Source organism: Haliotis cracherodii, unplaced genomic scaffold, assembly GCF_022045235.1.
Source record: "Haliotis cracherodii isolate W230 unplaced genomic scaffold, xgHalCrac1.p SCAF_26, whole genome shotgun sequence".
Taxonomy (NCBI): domain Eukaryota; kingdom Metazoa; phylum Mollusca; class Gastropoda; order Lepetellida; family Haliotidae; genus Haliotis; species Haliotis cracherodii.
The window spans coordinates 2005083-2021095 of record NW_027266282.1 but is presented as its reverse complement, the minus strand read 5'-3'; the positions used below and the strand labels follow the sequence as shown (position 1 = coordinate 2021095).

Here is a 16013-nt window from a genome sequence, read left to right as displayed (position 1 = left end):
TATATACTATATTGGCCTATGGTCTCTATATACTATATTGGCCTAGGGTCTCTATATACTGTATGGGCTTCTGGTCTCTATATACTCTATTGGCCTATGGTCTCTATATACTGTATGGGCTTCTGGTCTCTATATACTCTATGGGCCTATGGTCTCTATATACTCTATGGGCCTATGGTCTCTACATACTCTATGGGCTTATGGTCTCTATATACTCTATGGGCCTAAGATCTATATATACTATATGGGCCTATGGTCTCTATATACTATATTGGCCTAGGGTCTCTATATACTGTATGGGCTTCTGGTCTCTATATACTCTATGGGCCTATGGTCTCTATATACTATATTGGCCTAGGGTCTCTATATACTGTATGGGCTTCTGGTCTCTATATACTCTATGGGCCTATGGTCTCTATATACTCTATGGGCTTGTGGTCTCTATATACTCTATTGGCCTAAGATCTATATATACACTATTGGCCTATGGTCCCTTTTTACAAAATGGGCCTACAAACTGAACAACACTATCTATGTCTTTCCTGGGTCCTGTTATTTCCCTGTCTATGTACATGGTTTATGGTTCTGTGAAGATCAGAGTTAGAATAGGTCTTCAGCAACCCATGCTTGCCGTAGAGGCGACTAACAGGATTGGGGGGACATGCATGCCGACTTCTTTGATGCATGTCATCGTATCCCAATTGTGTAGATTATGCTCATAATGTCAGTCACTGGATTGTCTGGTCCAGAATCAATTTTTTACAGACTGCCGTCAGGTAGCTTGAATATTGTTGAGTGTGGTGCTAAACAACAAACAAACAAACAAACAAACAACAGGGTGTATTGGCCTATGGCTACGGAGAGTGAGTGAGTGAGTTGGGTTTAACGCCGCTTTTAACAGTTTTTCAGTTATAACGCGGCGTGTCAGCTTACTGCTGGAGGAAAGCCCAAAGTAATGCAGGTCTTCACTTAGGTGAAACCCCTTGAGCACGGGTTTGGTGCTGACAAACCTAGAAACATAATCGGGGTGAATTAGTATTCAAACCCACAATCATAGGTTTCTGGCGTGCCCAAGGGACGCAACTCTGCAAAGCGAATCGCGGCACCTTAGACGACTTGGCCAACCGTGCCCCCTCAGGTAAATAAACAGGTGATAACAAACTTGGTCAATAGATATGTGAAGAATTTCAAAACAAACATCTTGAAGAGTGGTGGCTGTCTGGTAAGTGAGGCACAACAGTGTGCATTTGGCACTGTTTGTAATTGAAATTCACTGTCCGGATCCTAACACTGGATTTCTGGATAAATGAAGAATTTTATGTAGTACCTTGGGTCTGGTTAAGTGTTCCACTGTACACCCTATTTACTGAGAAACCATCCATCTGTCTGTCCTGGGTCCTGTTATTTCACTGTCTGAGTACATGGTATACTGGCCTAGCTGTGTTATGATGATGATGAGGCCTGCAAGCTGATTTGTCTATACAACTGGAATTTGGTAGAGGGAACATTTTGAAAATGTCCACCCCAACAGCTGACTTCTCAATAATTATAATTAATCATCACTCTCCCAACTTGGATATATTTCTCAAGCCGAGAGCTACAGCAGACTGTCTGCCACCCCCAGTCCCTTCCCACACACATACTGACAGTCAGGATTAACAAATACTAAATTATGAGGAAGACTTGACCATGTTCATAACTAAAGATTTCCCACAGAAACATACAATACAATGGCACCCAGTATCATGCGTAATACATGTGTACATGAAATGTTAATACTTGCAGCTATGTACCGTATTTTCTTATAAGTCTGCAGTGAAAACTGCATGTTTTACATGCATAACGTTGTGTGCAGGCATCTCTCGGCCACTGAACACTATAATCACATCCAGAAATGATCTGAGAAACACCTGACACTTTGCCATTAATGAAGATGTTGTGCTGGTGGATTTAGGTGGTGTAGTTGTAGCCTACAGTTGGCTACCTCTCCCTGCATGCACAGATGACAGCAGCGAAATATGTCAGTGCTGGGTTACCTCACTCCACAGAAATAGGTCAGCGCTATTTCACAGTACACACAGACAATCCACTCTACATACCCGCACATTCGCCAGAGTAGAACCATTCCGTCTGACCTAACTTTAAATTGTCCACAGTTGTACTCATGACAAAGACTAGGATGAGGTAACACCAAACTCAACATGCTAAACAAGGTATTGATCGGTAGCCATCTTGGATGAACTTAATTTGACCTCTAACACCAAAGAGCTCAGTGTTCTATAGTCTGTTTCAGTCAAGCTGCATGTAAACAACTGGCCTGCTACTTCTGCTGCCGTACAGTGATCCTTATCACTGGGCAATATGCATTTTCACGTTTCTTGTTACCAGGATCATGTCTACTGTTTGGCCTCAAAATAATGTCATGTCGTCTGTTATGCAGTAGTATGACACAATGTCTACTGTTTTGAAGTAGTAGGGTGCCATGTCTACTGTTTTGTAGTAGTAGGATATGATGTCCACTGTTTTGCAGTAGTATGACACAATGTCTACTGTTTTGTAGTAGTAAGACACCATGTCTATTGTTTTGAAGTAGTAGGGTGCCATGTCTACTGTTTTGTAGTTGTTAGACACCATGTCTACTGTTTTGTAGTAGAAAGACACAATGTCTACTGTTTTGTAGGAGTAAGACACGATGTCTATTGTTTTGAAGTAGTAGGGTGCCATGTCCACTGTTTTGCAGTAGTATGACACAATGTCTACTGTTTTGTAGTAGTAAGACACCATGTCTATTGTTTTGAAGTAGTAGGGTGCCATGTCTACTGTTTTGTAGTTGTTAGACACCATGTCTACTGTTTTGTAGTAGTAAGACACGATGTCTACTGTTTTGTAGTATTAGGATGCCATGTCTACTGTTTTGTAGTTGTTAGACACCATGTCTACTGTTTTGTAGTAGTAAGACACGATGTCTACTGTTTTGTAGTATTAGGATGCCATGTCTACTGTTTTGTAGTAGTAAGACACCATGTCTACTGTTTTGTAGTATTAGGATGCCATGTCTACTGTTTTGTAGTAGTAAGACACAATGTCTACTGTTTTGTAGTAGTAAGACACAACGTCTACTGTTTTGTAGTAGTAAGACACCATGTCTACTGTTTTGTAGTATTAGGATGCCATGTCTACTGTTTTGTAGTAGTAAGACACAATGTCTACTGTTTTGTAGTAGTAAGACACAATGTCTATTGTTTTGTAGTTGTTAGACACGATGTCTACTGTTTTGTAGGAGTAAGACACAATGTCTACTGTTTTGTAGTTGTTAGACACAATGTCTACTGTTTTGTAGTAGTAAGACACAATGTCTCCTGTTTTGAAGTAGTAGGGTGCCATGTCTCCTGTTTTGAAGTAGTAGGATGCAATCTCTACTGTTTTGTAGTTGTAAGACACGATGTCTACTGCACATGCACATTATATCACAGGTGTCAATGATTTCTTGATTTCATACCCCAAATATCATAATCATGATGATCATGGAAAACGACAAATGCAAATAAAAGGAAAATTAGTGATGTGGACACAACATCATGCACATTGTAAAATTACATCAACGATGTTCCAATAATGTCCACAAGTAGACGGTATCAAGATGTGACAATCTGTTCTCAGTCTGTGCAGCAACCACTGGCATATCCTATCACACACATGGCCTTTAATGATGAAAAGTATTTTGAGATTCTGGAGATAAGAAAAGTCACTGACAGATGGACAAAACAGACGATGGATGAAACTCTATGTCAGTAGCTTACATTGGGCAGGTAAAGGGGAGCTACCTCCGGCTGTGTCCTCACGACTGACAGGGACCGTCTCACTGCCTGCTCACAGGATTAACTTCCTAGGTCCTATGAAAGCAGGTGTTCCATCAGAAAGTCGGTAGTTTAAATCCCAGCATGGGGTTCTGTAATTCCATGGCCACTACACCCCCAAAACTTCAACCCTATGGAATGACATTTTTAAGTTGGCCTAAATTTTATCTGTTATCAAGACTTGCAAACAAACAACATAATAACAATGCAAATATCCTACATGATCGACAAGAAAAGATTTAATTCTAAGATTTATTCTAAAAACAGAGCATAACTGAAAGTGGGAGAGATGTGTAGTGAACTGAACGCGTGGGAAGTACATGTATTGTAGACAGTCAGCTGGGAGCAGGGGAGGGGACACAGTGGGAGAGATGTGTAGTGAACTGAACGCGTGGGAAGTACATGTATTGTAGACAGTCAGCTGGGAGCAGGGAAGGGGGACACAGTGGGAGAGATGTGTAGTGAACTGAACGCGTGGGAAGTACATGTATTGTAGACAGTCAGCTGGGAGCAGGGGAGGGGACACAGTGGGAGAGATGTGTAGTGAACTGAACGCGTGGGAAGTACATGTATTGTAGACAGTGAGCTGGGAGCAGGGAAGGGGGACACAGTGGGAGAGATGTGTAGTGAACTGAACGCGTGGGAAGTACATGTATTGTAGACAGTGAGCTGGGAGCAGGGGAGGGGACACAGTGGGAGAGATGTGTAGTGAACTGAACACGTGGGAAGTACATGTATTGTAGACAGTGAGCTGGGAGCAGGGGAGGGGGACACAGTGGGAGGGGGAACCCAAGGAAGTCGCTTTCAGCTGCGGCGGCCACCTACACTGCCACGTGAAGACATCGCCTACTCTCATCAAAACACATACCTTCACCAATCACAAAATCAATATTTGACTATTTCACTGCATTTATCTTGGCTGAGATTGTGTCCACTTCCTCATGTTATTGGAGTAAAAGAATATGTGCATAAATTGGCCCTAGTTGACTTCCCTTTATTGCATAGCTTACACTAATGTTGGATAGATGTAGGCTTCGCAAGACCCTTACCTCATGTTCATAACAGAATCTAAAGAATCAATTGTCAGATCTTCAGAAAGATAATTTTCCAAATAATCTTCTTTGGATTTTAGAGCACAATCTGAATGTGAATGTCCAGAAGTTATTTGATTGGTGTCTAGGAGCTCACGTAGACACTGAACATTGGTGTCTAGGAGCTCATTTAGACACTGAACATTGGTGTCAAGGAGCTCATGCAGACACTGAACATTGGTGTCTAGGAGCTCATGTAGACGCTGAACATTGGTGTCTAGGAGCTCATGTAGACAATGAACATTGGTGTCTAGGAGCTCATGTAGACACTGAACATTGGTGTCTAGGAGCTCATGTAGACATTGAACATTGGTGTCTAGGAGCTCATGTAGACACTGAACATTGGTGTCTAGGAGCTCATGTAGACACTGAACAGGAATGGTACAGTTGTCGGTCTATCACAGTAGCAGTTCCTGTTCTGGAAGTGATTCCCAAGCAAAACTAGTCACGTCAAAAACACCATAACTCATTACTTTCAGTCGAGTGACTGGTATTTGATATTATTCAGGGAATGACATGACCGCTTATTTGGTAAGAACAACCTTTTCGCTCCCATTTCTAGTTGTTTCACATGAACCACTTGTCCAAAACAAGATATGAACTAGTTGCATTCAATTCATGGTCGTCTACACCTGTTTATCAACAATCCTAGTGTCATGATGTCTAGAATTATATATCATGGCACAGAAATGAAACAATCATGATTTCAACATTTCTCACTTTAAACTGCCAAAACATGACTGGTCTAAAATATACTGAACTATTAATCAATATTGAGTTCTACCATCCACCAGATATTCCTATTCATTCATTTGAACATCATATTATGTCCACCAGGTTTCTCTTCAACACCCATAAACTTTGAAACAAATATATAGAGGTTAATTATCACGCGAGTGTGTTTGGGGATGATAAATATCCTTCATTAGGAATAAACATTGTATTTAGCGAGCTAAATACATAGCGTTTATTCCTAATACAGGATATTTACCATCCCCAAACACACAAGCGTGATAACCTCTTTATCATATAATGTCATTCTTTAATTCTGTGCTTTAAAATCGCTTTTTCCTCTCTCACAAACATTACCGAAATATTGCGAGTTTTCCTGGAATGCGCGCATTAATATTTATTACGTCACAGGGTAAGTGATGTGACAGTGACAGTAGCCAATATAGTTCCAACTGAAATCTGTTTCTTATACAGTGGCGAAGCAACATATACGCAAAACAACAATTGTTTTTAATTGTCTTTCGCGGCAATCCATCATTCTGTCCAGTAGAGTAACTGCCCTTTGTCAAAGGGAAGCTACTCTAACCCTAGTCTATAAGACATAACAGCCACGGTCATACGTTGTTGACAATCGGTCTGTCCTGTCATAACGTTAAGAAGTGTAGTCAGATGTACACACAGCGACAAAACGAAACAAAGGTAACGATTCAAACATATTTCGGCCAAATCCAACTATTTTTATTTGTGGAGAAGGTTTCAAGCCGCAGAGGTCTACAAGCCCAGATATGGCTACTGATCCCACTTGGCTAGGCCTCGTGCACTCGCAAAATTGTGTCAAAATTTATATCTCCAAAGTTGCCAAAACTTATAAAATGCCTTAGCTACGTCACAGTTAGACACTGATTTTCAGTATATTAGACTGTTCTTTTGATAATAATAGCAATTATTCCTGTAGTTTATCCAGATTCCCGATGGTTAATTCTGACTCGATCGCCGAATGACGAGGGCGACGCCATGTTTGTTTTTAACAGTGAAAGTAGTCGTTTGATATTTGCATCTCTATCCGCATTTGACCCCAACGGATATTGTTTTTATCCGTTGGCTTTATCCTGCCGAGAAACCTATCCATTATATGATAATATTAAATATTCCTCTGTTTTTCTTTGATATTTTCACAATATTGTATGAGTAAATGTAAGCCAAGCCTTCACCACAAAGTTCAGTGAAAAGTCTGCTGGATTCTGTCTGGCATTAGCCTGTTAATGTTTGAAAACTTTAAAATTTGTTTACTGCGCCGCTGTAATTTCAACATGTGTGGCCCACTTCAACCGACAACGTTACACTCACCAGTGTTGACTTGCATTTGTCAAAATTAATTAATTAAATGCAACAAGACATTTCTTACGTTTTGCATGTTATTGTACAAGTGTAAGCAAGGTAAGTGATACGAATATACTACATCTGAAAGGTAATCAGCTCGTAATGTGTTGTGAAAGGTCGCCTGTTTACTGTTGCATACGGATACATTTGATGTTGGTTACAGCTGCAAGAAGTTTCGGAGGTTCTGAGGGATGGGATCTAGAGACGGTTAGAGTAAATTTGATTATTGTTAAGAAACAGAATGACCAAGTCGAAATGTTTATCTTTCCCTTAATTCCTCGTATTTCATTACTTATTCTCATGAAGGCCCGGACTTCGATCCCTGGCCGCATCATACCAAAAGACATTAAAAGATGGTACTTGCTGTTACCCTGCCTGGCCCTTGACATTAAGGGGCTAAAACACTTACCATTGTCGGCTTGGAGTCAGTATACTGTGTCTGGGTGGGTTATTCATGTTAAACTGCATATGTCATTAGGCTAGCACTATAAAATCGGCATCAGTCCGGAACAGTACAAGCAGCCACACACACACATGTGCATGCACATCACTATATAAGTGAAATAATCTTGAATGCGACGTTAAAGCCCCTTTCACGTCACATCACTTATGCTCATATCCTTTACAGGTATATCTGGCAGTATGTACCTAAAAATCTAAATTATTCCTTTAATAGGCAAGTGACTTCAGCTCCAACAAGCTTCTTAGGTAATGCATTGCCATGCAAGACGTCATAATTCATGGAACAATAATGTCACATGGGTATACCAAGGGTACAAGGGAGATAATCATAATGCAAGTCATGATTTCACAATCCATATCATGATTATCTCCCTTGGACACTTGGCATTGAATTCATAATTATCTACAGTAGTACTGATGTCTCGACACAGAAGTATTATGATATATCCATTAATAATAAGATCAATTGTTCTGTAGGTGTAAGGGTAAAAATTACCAATGTAGATCTGGAATTGTTGTCAAATATGAAGCTGATCCATTAAAAGTGAAAAATTGAATTTTAACTGTGGTAAACTTACTACATTTAATTGTTTCTGTGTTAGCGACTTATTAATTTAGTATTGAAATTCCTAATGACATCCCCATGACATGAGCTATGTCACACAGCCAAAGACACAGTCCTCTTTGTGCAGGCCCCGCTTCAGAGGCAGACCATCAACACAAACTATCAGAAGTACGGAAACTCCTGTTCAGGGATATAGATGTTCAGGGGTTAAACCAGTTATTTTGTCTTGAAAACAAACAACACTTGGATATCATACATTTGTTTATTTGTTTCTTTGTTGTTTATCGCCGCACTCAGCAATATTCCAGCTATATGACGGCTGTCTGTAAATAATCAAGTGTGGACAAGATAATCCAGTGATTGACATCATGATCATCGATCCACGCAATTGAGATACGATGACATGTATCAACCAAGTCAATGACCCTGAACATTTGATTCTGTCAGTTGCATCTTACTACAAGCATAGTCGCCTTTTAAGGCGAGCATGGGTTGCTTGACATGATAGAAGTGTTTCCATTCATAGTTATGAACATTTTGTGTAGGCTTTTACCGGGTGCAAATACTGCATTCTGTATGCAAACATATCAAGCATGGAGGCAAATATTGCATCCTGTATGTCAACATATCAAGCATGGAGGCAAATACTGCATCCTGTATGCAAACATATCAAGCATGGAGGCAAATACTGCATCCTGTATGTAAACATATCAAGCATGGAGGCAAATATTGCATCCTGTACGTAAACATATCAAGCATGGAGGCAAATACTGCATCCTGTATGTAAACATATCAAGCATGGAGGCAAATATTGCATCATACATGCAAACATACTGAGCATGGAGGCAAATACTGTATCCTGTATGTAAACATATCAAGCATGGAGGCAAATATTGCATCCTGTATGTAAACATATCAAGCATGGAGGCAAATACTGCATCCTGTATGTAAACATATCAAGCATGGAGGCAAATACTGCATCCTTCATGCAAACATATCAAGCATGGAGGCAAATACTGCATCCTTCATGCAAACATATCAAGCATGGAGGCAAATACTGCATCCTTCATGCAAACATATCAAGCATGGAGGCAAATACTGCATCCTGTATGTAAACATATCAAGCATGGAGGCAAATATTGCATCCTGTATGTAAACATATCAAGCATGGAGGCAAATACTGCATCCTTCATGCAAACATATCAAGCATGGAGGCAAATACTGCATCCTGTATGTTAACATATCAAGCATGGAGGCAAATACTGCATCCTGTATGCAAACATACTGAGTATGGAGGAAAACATTGCATCCTACATGCAAACATATTGAGCATGGAGACAAATATTGCATCCTTCATGCAAACATACTCAGCACGGAGGCAAATATTGCATCCTATATGCAAACATATCAAGCATGGAGGCAAATAATTTACTTTGCGAGTCCCGAGAGATGCAACCAACAGGACAAAGTCATTTCCTGCAATGGTAAATATTTGTCGTGGATATATATATATATATATATATATATATATAATTCGTTGCCAAAGAAACTTGAAAGGTATTTGTTAAGAAATTCATCCAGAAATGAACACAACAACCCGTATGGTATATAGCATGTATAAGTTATTGCAAGTCCAACTTGTTGCCAAGGAAACAGCAAAAGGCACTAGTTCTGCATGTGTTTGCTACATATGCACAGTTTTATAATAAAATATTATACAGTCTCCGAGTTATGTCCCGGTAACGAATGTTTAATATATTTTCTAATGTGCCCCATGACGGGGGAAAAGAAGGACACAGTTTTTTTGTTGAAGTTGTATTGTGCTTTTGTGTTGATGAAAACTAGGTTCAAATTGTACATACATATCGTAATAACATTGGGAATGATTCACATCTACCATCTACGCATTTATCATGTATCTGATCTTAATCTACGTGGCTTAGAATGGTAGTACTTTCTATAACTCATATGTCCACTGCCATGAGTAGAAGCAGGTCATGAACAAGTACTGCACAGCTTCCTACATGATAACATGCTGTGCCACACTGTTGCCAAGTGTTCAACATGACCCAGCTTGGATATCATGGATACTTGATACAACTTAATCAACAGTCAACAATTGATCATTTATAGGTGGACTTAAATGAAATATTAGAATATAGCTCAATATCTTACCTGCAACGACCACATGTTACTTGAATATACCAGATGGGTGCTTTAGAGCCTCATTAATGTAGAACCTTTTGTCAATTTTATTTAATGGTTTCTTAAGCCTTTTTGTTTTTTTCCTAGCATCTACTTACACAGACCATGGAGATCTACTGTAAACAGACCATGTATATCTACTGTACACAGACCATGTACATATACCATACACAGACCATGTATATTTAAAATACACAGACGATGTAGATCTGCTGTATAGACATGTAGATCTACTGTACACAGACCATGTAGATCTACTGTAAACAGACCATGTATATCTACTGTACACAGACCATGTATATCTAATGTACACAGACCATGTATATCTACTGTAAACAGACCATGTATATATACTGTACACAGACCATGTATATCTGCTATAACAGACCATGTATATATATATACTGTATACAGGCCACATATATCTACTGTACATAGATCATGTATATCTACTGTATACCCATGTATATCTCTTGTATACAGACCATGTATATCTAATGTACACAGACCATGTATATCTACTGTAAACAAACATTGTATATCTACTGTATACCCATGTATACCTCCTGTACAAAGACCATGTATATCTACTGTAAACAGACCATGTATATATACTGTATATCATGTATATAGATCATGTATATCTACTGTAAACAGACAATGTATATATATATACTGTATACAGGCCACGTATATCTACTGTACATAGATCATGCATATCTACTGTATATCCATGTATATCTCCTGTACACAGACCATGTATAAATACTGTAAACAGACCATGTATATCGACTGTACACAGACCATGTATATCTCCTGTACAGACCATGTATATCTACTGTACACAGACCATGTATATCTACTGTACACAGACCATGTATATCTATTGTACACAGACCCTGTATATCTACTTACAGACCATGTATATCTGTACAAAGACCATGTATATCTATTGTACACAGACCCTGTACATCTACTGTACAGACCATGTATATCTACTGTACACAGATCATGTATATCTACTGGACACAGACCATGTATATCTACTGTAAACAGACCATGTATATCTACTGTACACAGACCATGTATATCTACTGTACAGAGACCATGTATACCTACTGTACTGACCAATGTATATCTACAGTACATAGACCATGTATATCTCTTGCATACAGACCATGTATATCTACTGTACAAAGACCATGTATATCTACTGTACACAGACCATGTATATCTACGGGACACAGACCATGTATATCTACTGTACATAGACCATGTCAGCGGTAGAAACTAACAGTTTCAGTACACTAGTCCTTATAATGATAGCATACAGCAAAATCTTTAAAAATGTCAAAATTCTACTAGTCCATAGGATACCTTTACTATTGGGCAGTTTGGCAAGGACTATAGGAGAGTGCCAATTTCTAACCCTGCATGTATATCTACTGTACTGACCAATGTATATCTACAGTACATAGACCATGTATATCTACTGTAAACAGACCATGTATATCTACTGTATATCCATGTATATCTAATGTACACAGACCATGTATATCTCTTGTATACAGACTATGTATATCTACTGTAAACAGACCATGTATATCTACTGTACACAGACCATGTATATCTCCCGTACAGACCATGTATATTTCCTGTACAGACCATGTATATCTACTGTACACAGACCATGTATATCTACTGTACATAGACCATGTATATCTACTGTATATAGATCATGTATATCTACTGTAAACAGACAATGTATAAATATACTGTATACAGGCCACGTATATCTACTGTACATAGATCATGTATATCTACTGTATATCCATGTATATCTCCTGTACACAGACCATGTATAAATTCTGTAAACAGACCATGTATATCGACTGTACACAGACCATGTATATCTCCTGTACAGACCATGTATATCTACTGTACACAGACCATTTATATCTACTGTACACAGACCATGTATATCTCTTGTATACAGACCATGTATATCTACTGTAAACAGACCATGTATATCTACTGTACACAGACCATGTATATCTCCCGTACAGACCATGTTTATCTCCTGTACAGACCATGTATATCTACTGTACACAGACCATGTATATCTACTGTACAAAGACCACCATGTATATCTACTGTATATAGATCATGTATATCTACTGTAAACAGACAATGTATATATATACTGTATACAGGCCACGTATATCTACTGGACATAGATCATGTATATCTACTGTATATCCATGTATATCTCCTGTACACAGACCATGTATAAATACTGTAAACAGACCATGTATATTGACCGTACACAGACCATGTATATCTCCTGTACAGACCATGTATATCTACTGTACACAGACCATGTATATCTACTGTACATAGACCATGTATATCTACTGTACACAGACCATGTATATCTACTTACACAGACCATGTATATCTACTGTACTGACCAATGTATATCTACAGTACACAGACCATGTATATCTACTATACACAGATCATGTATATCTACTGTACAGAGTATTTACATCTATTGTACACAAACCATGTAGATCTACTGTACACAAACCATTGTATATCTACTGTACACAGACCATGTATATCTACTATACACACACCATACATATCTACTGTACTGACCAATGTATATCTACAGTACATAGACCATGTATATCTACTGTATAAGACCATGTATATCTACTGTACACAGACCATGTAGATCTACTGTACATAGACCATGTAGATCTACTGTACACAGACCATGTATATCTACAGTACACAGACCATGTATATCTACTGTAAACAGACCATGTAGATCTACTGTAAACAGACCATGTAGATCTACTGTACATAGACCATGTATGTCTACTGTACACAGACCATGTATATCTACTGTACATAGACCATGTAGATCTACTGTACATAGACCAATGTATATCTACAGTACACAGACCATGTATATCTACTATACACAGATCATGTATATCTACTGTACAGAGTATTTACATCTATTGTACACAAACCATGTAGATCTACTGTACACAAACCATTGTATATCTACTGTACACAGACCATGTATATCTACTATACACACACCATACATATCTACTGTACTGACCAATGTATATCTACAGTACATAGACCATGTATATCTACTGTATAAGACCATGTATATCTACTGTACACAGACCATGTAGATCTACTGTACATAGACCATGTAGATCTACTGTACACAGACCATGTATATCTACAGTACACAGACCATGTATATCTACTGTAAACAGACCATGTAGATCTACTGTAAACAGACCATGTAGATCTACTGTACATAGACCATGTATGTCTACTGTACACAGACCATGTATATCTACTGTACATAGACCATGTAGATCTACTGTACATAGACCATGTATATCTACTGTACACAGACCATGTATATCTACTATACACAGATCATGTATATCTACTGTACAGAGTATTTACATCTATTGTACACAAACCATGTAGATCTACTGTACACAAACCATTGTATATCTACTGTACACAGACCATGTATATCTACTGTACACACACCATGTATATCTACTGTACTGACCAATGTATATCTACAGTACATAGACCATGTATATCTACTGTACACAGACCATGTATATCTACTATACACACACTATATATATCTACTGTACTGACCAATGTATATCTACAGTACATAGACCATGTATATCTACTGTATAAGACCATGTATATCTACTGTACACAGACCATGTAGATCTACTGTACATAGACCATGTAGATCTACTGTACACAGACCATGTATATCTACAGGACACAGACCATGTATATCTACTGTAAACAGACCATGTAGATCTACTGTACATAGACCATGTATGTCTACTGTAAACAGACCATGTATATCTACTGTACATAGACCATGTATATCTACTGTACACAGACCATGTATATCTACTGTACACAGACCATGTAGATCTACTGTACACAGACCATGTATATCTACTGTACATAGACCATGTATATCTACTGTACATAGACCATGTATATCTACTGTAAACAGACCATGTATATCTACTGTACACAGACCATGTATATCTCTGTACACAGACCATGTATATCTCTGTACACAGACCATGTAGATCTACTGTACACAGAACATGTATATCTCCCGTACAGACCATGTTTATCTCCTGTACAGACCATGTATATCTACTGTACACAGAACATGTATATCTACTGTACATAGACCATGTATATCTACTGTACATAGACCATGTATATCTACTGTAAACAGACCATGTATATCTACTGTACATAAACCATGTAGATCTACTGTACACAGACCATGTATATCTCCTGTACAGACCATGTAGATCTACTGTACACAGACCATGTAGATCTACTGTACGGACCATGTAGATCTACTGTACACAGACCATGTATGTCTACTGTACAGACCATGTATATCTACTGTACACGCCATGTATATCTACTGTACACAGACCATGTAGATCTACTGTACACAGACCATGTATATCTACTGTACACGCCATGTAGGTCTACTGTACATAGACCATGTATATCTACTGTACACAGGCCATTTTCTTACTCTGACACTCATATATAATTAAGTTCTGAACTGCATGCATTAGGCTAACATTTAGTGTGTCATAGCACTATTTCACAAAATATAATCACAGGTACATGTATGTCAATACAAGTCAAAACTGAAGTACTTTTCCGCAAATAACTTTAATCCATCTACCATTGTTTGGAACAAGCTATAGGCGCAGTGTGTCCACATAGCAGGCTATTTACCATATACACAGCTATATATATATACACATACACCAGAAAACGAGCGTGTATTTCATTAGCAGTCATATCATTTCCTTACTAGCTTAGATTTCACTAACAAGCACTATGGCCAGTGTCAGTGTTCCAGTTTGGCCCAGCTTGTGTTGGCAATGTTGTCAATTCGTCATTGAGCTGGTTCACTGTGTCCAGCTTGGCGAGCTGACCTCACATAAACTCCAGGGAACAGCATGCTTACCGCGAGCTTGTTTGCTAGAATGGCCGGGGAAAGCGTGCCGCGGGGGCCTCGCCTTTCGCCTGACATACTGCAAGCAGAGCTTCACGACCTTCCAAAACAAGGCAAGACACACAGGATTCAATCAGAAAACAAGCTGAGTAGCAAGTGGACGTTACCTTCGACCGAGTTTTCTCTAACCGCCTGTGTTTCGTTCTCAACAGGGTTATGGTCGAAGCTCATATGCCCGACAACTGGGGGTCTGGTTGTGTCCACTTTTTCTGAGGTTTGAATCATCCTCTTCGTTCAGTCACCTCCCATCTGCCAGTCGGGGTACTCCTCGATCGTGGGAATTACTTACTCACGACTGACAAGCACGAATTATGTAATAAAAGAGTGTTTTTCAATATCCTCTGTTTCCTCAAGGGCTACACTCTGGACTTACGCGACACACTGCGCATGCGTAATGTTGATAAAGTGGGTCACCCACGAGATAGTGGTAAACACAGCTTCTCCAGCTTAATGTACTCGCCTGTTACTGTTAGTTGTGCGAACAGTGGCGCGAGCTCTGGTCAGCTTGGAAGCGCTGTCTTATCTCCAGAAAAAGTTACTATGCCACATTTTGTTTCATGTGTAGCAGGGGCTAGGGGTTCGACGCT

The 16013-nt window shown here is 39.0% G+C and overlaps 1 protein-coding gene across 3 annotated transcripts in view; it reads right to left on the bottom strand.

Annotated features, from left to right (window-relative positions):
- LOC139473085 (nuclear receptor subfamily 5 group A member 2-like) overlaps positions 1 to 16013 on the bottom strand; it is a 230188-nt gene that overhangs the window by 152012 nt on the left and 62163 nt on the right. Inside the window, exon 1 of one of the 3 annotated variants that reach the window (XM_071255599.1) lies at positions 15534 to 15801. The exons of 1 other annotated variant lie outside the window; for it this stretch is intronic. In XM_071255599.1, coding sequence (XP_071111700.1) covers positions 15534 to 15651 — 118 coding nt within the window. In that variant the 5' untranslated portion in view covers positions 15652 to 15801. Of the gene's footprint in view, positions 1 to 2099; positions 2242 to 15533; positions 15802 to 16013 lie in introns of those variants that run through there. One more of the 3 variants, XM_071255600.1, reaches the window with a different exon arrangement.